Source organism: Cyprinus carpio, chromosome A3 (assembly GCF_018340385.1).
Source record: "Cyprinus carpio isolate SPL01 chromosome A3, ASM1834038v1, whole genome shotgun sequence".
Lineage (NCBI taxonomy): Eukaryota > Metazoa > Chordata > Actinopteri > Cypriniformes > Cyprinidae > Cyprinus > Cyprinus carpio.
Genome location: NC_056574.1, coordinates 25,473,719 through 25,480,562, shown reverse-complemented (window position 1 = coordinate 25,480,562; position 6,844 = coordinate 25,473,719). Strand labels below are relative to the sequence as shown.

General features: G+C 39.8%; 1 protein-coding gene across 4 annotated transcripts in view; it reads right to left on the bottom strand.

Annotated features, from left to right (window-relative positions):
• Positions 1-500: 500 nt before the first annotated feature.
• The window catches only part of LOC109074215 (C-type lectin domain containing 16A), a 64,138-nt gene continuing 57,794 nt past the window's right edge, over positions 501-6,844 (bottom strand). For all 4 annotated transcript variants that reach the window (XM_042725965.1, XM_042725938.1, XM_042725945.1 and 1 more), the window contains 2 exons: positions 6,319-6,459; positions 501-2,472 (listed from right to left, as the gene is read on the bottom strand). In XM_042725965.1, coding sequence (XP_042581899.1) covers positions 2,027-2,472; positions 6,319-6,459 — 587 coding nt within the window. In that variant the 3' untranslated portion in view covers positions 501-2,026. The remainder of the gene's footprint in view (positions 2,473-6,318; positions 6,460-6,844) is intronic.

Genomic DNA, 6,844 nt, shown 5'->3' with positions numbered 1-6,844 from the left:
ATATATATAAATTTTATATATATTCCCTTCCATATTCTGGGAGTGTTTAACATACACTTGCATGGAAAATCGACTGAGAGAAATAACTTCCGAATAAGCAGCCCACTTTGCACAGTAAGAAAAAAAAATCACCTCAAATGTAATTTTTATATTTGCAGTTTCCCCTCCCACAGGAATGTGGCTTTGTCATCACAGTATTAAAATATACATGTATTAGTTACAAAAATGCTACTTATATATGTTTTTTCATCACAAGCAGAACTGGATTCCAGACAGAGTTCCCCTGAATCATCAAGAGACCCAAACACTGAGAAACCCACCTATTCTAGGAAACGATGACTATCAGGAATCAAGTAGGCTTGCTGATATTTCACCAGAAAAAAGGACATTTATAAACAAACAGTGTGAGAGGAAAGATTTTTGGCAGATTAATGTTAAATGAGATGCTGCTTCATTGTATTGCTTCAAAGATGAAAAAAAAAGGTAAGACGAACAAAATGTACATCAGAATAATTTATTGCATGACTTTGATAGCTCCAGTTGGTAAATTATTTAGAACATTAGATCAAAACAAATCTTTACACTGTGTACAAACTATGAAGCCCTCCCTTCTCAACAATGAATTTAACCTCAAAATACTGATATATGCAGAATGAATTATATTGCTTTAAAGGTAATATAAAGCTTAAATCTGAGTGCCTTGGTTTGGAAAGAAAAGCGCCCAGTCATGGTTGCCACAGATTTGCATCTGTGCCACACTGCAAGAGTGTGTGAATCCCTTCTATGTGCTACAGTCTATAAACCAAAAATTAATTTTCCATTTCAGTCCATTAGTGATGGTAGTCCAACTACTTGAATCTGTAAGTGAAATAAATGAGTCTTGAATAACTGTTATTGCACACCAAAGTAAAACGAAACCACAAATATATCACACCCAGCTTTGATAACGTGTGTCCAGCACAAGCTCTTGATGACCTCTGGAATATTAAGTGTTAAAGAACGTTAAAACGCACCTAAAATATGGATAAGTTGCCTCAGCTTTAAAAAGCAAAGAGACCACTTTAGTGGTACTTAAAGCACTTACTACGTGAATGAAAACTGAGTATATTCATCCTGTGTGTCAGCAGATTTCAAAATGTTCCAGAAAGAGGTATGGCAGTGACATAAACGCTTAGGAATGAAACTCGATGACATCAGGTTTGTTCACCTGATGAAAAAACATGACTGATATAAGTGAGTCAGCAGTTTTTATACAAAAAGGCTTGATGGTGAAAGCGTTCATGGGTTGAATGATCTTAAATGCAGCGATGAATTAAAACGGGTTACTTGAAGCTCATATCTGTTCCTTACAATCTCCAAAGAATGAAACAAAAGGGCATTTTTCAAAACGCTGAAGTGAAAATGAATGTTCAGCCAAAACCAAATATACCTTCAGAAAAGAGCACCGCTGGATAGACCCAGAAGTCTTTGTACATTCCTCAGTGTTAAGACTGGTAAAATCAAGCGGGCTTTCCCCACCAACCCACTCAGATACAGATTTATACAAACACGCCCTCTCCTCTCCATCTGCTCCGTATCATAAAACCAGTCACGCACAGACTCCAACATTCGAACACAATCACAAAACAGTCACACATGCAGAGAAACAGCTGGATCACCTCGGCACCAGAGCAGAAAGAATAACACACAACAGAAAAAAGACTGTGCTTTAACCAGCACTCATGACAAACAATAATGTCACTGTTCTAAGAGTGCCGTTTTCCTCTGAAATGCATCATGGTCTTGATGTAAGGAGAAGTACTGGTAACCGCTGTGTTGACACAGTCGGCAAACAGACAGATACAATTGAGGGCCTGAATCACCAAAGCTGAAAGTATGTGCAAACTAGCTTAACTAGCTTGTGCAAAACCAGAATAGGTCATGCTCACATTGAATAATCAACATTAACATGCATTTCTTGCTTTAGTAACCTGGCCCACATTTCTTTAGTAAATTTTAGTTTTTAATTTTAGTAGCACTAGCCATTTCAGTCTATCGCGGTCTCCTCCTCCAGGTCTGGGTTGTCCTCTAGGTTGGCCGCAACGCCTATAGAGTTTGTCTCGGGCTGAGTCACAGGCTCCTTCCTCTGATTCTGTGTCAAATCCTCAGTTTCCACACTAAGCAATGGCCCAGACTCAGGAGATGGCTCATCTTCCTCTGGAATGATGGAAATATCCTTCCTGTCGTCTTGAGACTGCGAGTCCGTCGCTCCCGTGTCGTCGTCTTCCTTTTGGCTGGGAACCACCATCTCTTCCCCGTCTGCAGAAGCGTCATCCTGGACGGAGGACTGGGTGCTAAAGGAGCGCAGGCGAGGCGGGGCAGCGGGGGGCAGCAGGGTGAGGGAGTCCACGCTCAGCGTTTCAGCATCATTGTCAGACAGTAGGGAGATGGTGGGTTGCCGTGCAGGGGTGAGGCTAGGCGCCAGGGCGAGTCCTGAAACAGGGAGTGCAGGACCAGTTAGTTCCGCACATGCCTCTCCTGACTTACGGAGAAGGGGATGGGAATTACACACATGCAGAAAACATCTATTCATACTGAACATACAAACCAGACAAAGGGAGAACTGCACCCAGTGCTTTGGAGGAGAATGTCAGCTTTGTTAGGCTGTTTGTAATGCGTGCATGACACACAGATAAATGTGTGAGTTTGCTGAGATGTTTGGTATACAGATGAAGATGGATTGATAGATGGCTAGATACAGATAGACAGGCAAAATGATAAGGCAGATGGCTAGATAGATAGACAGTTAGATAGATAGACAGATATATGGAGAGATAGATACATGGATGGTTGGATGGATTGATATATTGCTAGATACTCTGGCAGGTAGATATATAGACAGAAAGCTAGATAGAGACAGAGAAAATTGGAGTCAGATGATAGATGGCTAGATAGAATAGATAAAGTAATCATAGACTATGTGAGGGATGTAGATAACAGAATTCATGGCACAAGTTAAGAACTGCTAATGGGTTAAGTCTAGGAGGGAAGTGGGAGGAGCATCAGACATGTCAATGGTGAGACAGTGAGTCAGACGGGTGCAAAGTCTCTCTGTTACGAAGCTCTCTGCTAAAAATACAAATATAAATGTAAATGGAGGAACATGAATGGCAGAGAGCCATGGGAGTGAAAGACAGGATACCGTGCTTTCTCATTCTTGGGTGGCATTAATTCACAGAGCCTTTGGATTTCATCAGCTAAATGAAAATAAATCATAAAATGAAAAAATCAGCTATTTTTGGTTTATCAACTAATTTCAATAATTTCCTGACCGGTTGCATTTTATCAGGCGTACCAAGTGCACACGTGCACGCACACACACACACAAAAAGCTTTTGTTTTTAGTAGCACAATGCAAGTCACTGGAAACTTAAGGGGCCACTTCGCATAAGCGTCACACAGACATGCCTGTTACGTGTGCAGGGAGCTCTAAACCCACTCTCCACCGTGCCTGTCATCCTCTGACAGAGAAAACACGCACCTTCGGCCTTCCCTGCCAGACCTGACTAGAGAACAAAGGGACAGATCAGAACGCATCCTACTGACAAATGCATTTAGCATCTAATCTGAAGGGAACATGGAGCAAAACCTACAGCCAAAGGATATTATCAATCATTATCAATTAGATTAACATGCAAAGCACACGATTTTATATCTACATAGAAAAACAACAAAGCAGGATTATGGCTCCAGCTGGATTTAAACACAATAGTTCACTGAAGTGCATTGGTTAGCACTCAGGCTCCAGCTCTGGTTCGAGTCTAGACTGCAAAATGTTTAGGTTCTATTCCCTCCTCAACCCATTTTACTTTTGTAATAGGACATAAAGCAATGCGGGACAAGACGTTTGAGAAGCGGTGCATGTTTATTATTTTCATGAACTACAAAGACAAACTTTTCTTCAAATTTGGAATTATACGAACTCATGAATCATGCACCATAGATTAAATTAGTGTCCACCCACTTTTTCAGCAGCACTGATTCCGGAAGTTTGGTTTCCATTGATATTTCCCATAGGGGTTTTAAAAGAGTCTTTGTTAAAGTGTTATAAGCCATGATCCAAAACAAACACACAACATTACAAATGTTTATTTGAAGCAAACCCATGAAGCACTGCAAACGACAATCTAATTAAAAACGATGCAGAAATATAAGTGAGATTCTCTGACTGGTGGAATTTTCTGTACAGTTTAATGGGTAATGTCGTTTTTAGCCACAAATTCAACTGTTAAACACAATTATTTTAAAAATAAGTTCATATAATGCAAACAGATGGCTTCAAAAAAAGCATATACCATTGATTGACAACTTGAAACTCTAAGTAGGTCTGTCTTTAAATGCTTATAAGTTTTTACTTCGGGAACCCCACTGTTGCTCTCTATAAGACTAGTAATGTGCTTTAAGAAAGCTGGATTTCCTGTTGACTTTAACTCTATGCAGGTTGAATACGTGCAACCACTATGTGATACATGTCTGTTATGACAGAGACCGAGGGGAGAAATGGTTGCCTGTCTCACCACAAATCCACACCTTCAAAACAATACGTCATCTGCCACCGCTGACGTTTCTAAGAAATTCTCTACAAAGATGTGCCGCCCCACGAGGCATTAACTTACAATGAATGTGGTCAGCTCACACTGCTGCACTCGGGTGTTTGTGACAGTGCCCTTATTCAAACAACTTATTCAAACAGTGACTTCAGAAGACTCTTTATCCAAAAATGAGATCAAAGAGATTATTAAATGATATGGACAGTTTCACCTCAGACAACTCCAAAAGGTCACTATATTTCAAAACAGATCATCATAGTGATTCAGAGAATAGAAGGAAAAGAGATACATAATGAAAGAAATGAAAAAAAGCCCATGACTCTATTAGTTAAACGCCCCCGCCACAAAACAGAAATCTGTAGGAGACTTCACAGAGGCCACAAGGCTCCACTCCTCTGTTCAGAGAATCAGTCACCAGATTGGTTCCTGGGCTCTTGTGGTGTGAAGACTTTATGAGCTTTCAGGTTTTTCCAAAACCACACCTGACCACCTCTGATCATTGCTAACAGAGGCAGAGATAGATAGAGCAGCCATAAGTTATACAGACCTTTAGAGGTGAACAAAGTCCCATAGGGGCTCTTGTTCTACCCAGCAATCAATTCCTAAGAGGCCCTTTGGGGGAATATTTAGCTAACAGTCATACAATAATTTTCCATTTAAACATCTACTTGATCACAGCTTACCAGGGAATTTGGGTCTTGCTAAATTTGACTAAACTGGCTGTCTGGTATGTGCTGAAAAGGATGAAGTCAACATGAAATTTCACAACCATTTTTACATGCACTTGTAGAACTAAAAAAATAATCAGAGTGTATGAGCTGTGAGGTTTTGAGCTTATAGTTATCTTGAATGATAACTATAAAGATAACTATATAAGTGTCCAGACCAACGGATGATAACTTTATGTTGTCTGCTGCTTTAAATGCTTGTGCTCTTTAAAGCTGAGTAAATTCTGATTGGCTGTCATTTTTTTTATTGTTCATCAGCTGGAAAAAAAAAAGCATTCTGAAAGTGATTCCAACGATATTGTTTCTCTGTGTCATTACTGTTGTAGATCTGGAGTGGACTATTCTCATAGAATACCAAATAGTTATCGTCCCTGGTGCGTATGGGTCTTTAATCTTTAATAATAAACTATAGCTACGATACTGCAGCAGCAATGCCAAAGACATGAGTTTGATTCTCAGGTAATCCTTGAACTGCTAAAATGTAGACCTGTAATGTAATGCAATGTAAGTTGCTCAAGATAAAAGCAATAATGCATAAATGTAAATCACAATGCAATCATTGATAAAACTTCTGCTCTTATTCCAGATCTGTGGAAATGCATACCTAGTGGTAAAAACACAGATATAAAAATATAGGGAACTAAATCACTGTTTGGCCATTGACTGACAGAAAGACACACAATAATGCAAGAGACAATGACCTGTATTGTTTGAAATATTTTTCATGGAAAAAAAAAAAAAAAAAAAAAAAAAAAAAAGAAAATGAGTAAAGCTTTATTTTCTTTGACAAGTGAATTTTGGACCCTGAATATCACATTGTCTGATCTACTGTGTGAGAAAAACAATAATGATTGCGCAATCTGCTTCTATGCAAAGAGGGTGCTTATGTAGCAGCACATATGAAGTGTTTTGGTATTTCCGTGAAAGCAGTTGGTAGTAAAATAGAGCGGTTAAGCAAAAGTAGAGAGGAGAGTAGCATATGTGGAGTGTGTGTGTGTTACCTGTTTGACTCTGTGTGACGGTGTGTGCGGATGCGTTGCTGGCTGTGACGGGGTCAGAGGCGCCGGTGGGGCCACTAGAGGCGGGTGAGGTGGAGGAGGCTGATGTGGGGTTGTGCTGGGAAATATGAGCCACTGCAAAACCTGGAATGCAAACACACAGGCACATGCAAATTGCTTAGACACTGACAGACCTGGTATCACTGAATGTGAAGTGAAGTGGCATGTGGAAAAAAACGTGTCGTGAAGTGATGTGTGCCCTGGCAGACTTTTTGTATTAAACTTAATTACTGACAAAAACAAGCTGGAACTGTGGCTTAGCTATTACAAAAAGTGCAGGTTTGAGTCTGCCCATAACCCCTTCTAATCAATAAAGACCCACCACCACCCTATTAGAGAGAGAGAGAGAGAGAGAGAGAGAGAGAGAGAGAGAGAGAGAGAGGAAAAAAAAGACAAAAAAAAAAAAACCTTTACTTGCCGATTATTGAAACACTAATTCATCACATTACTATATTTTGGTACAAATAAC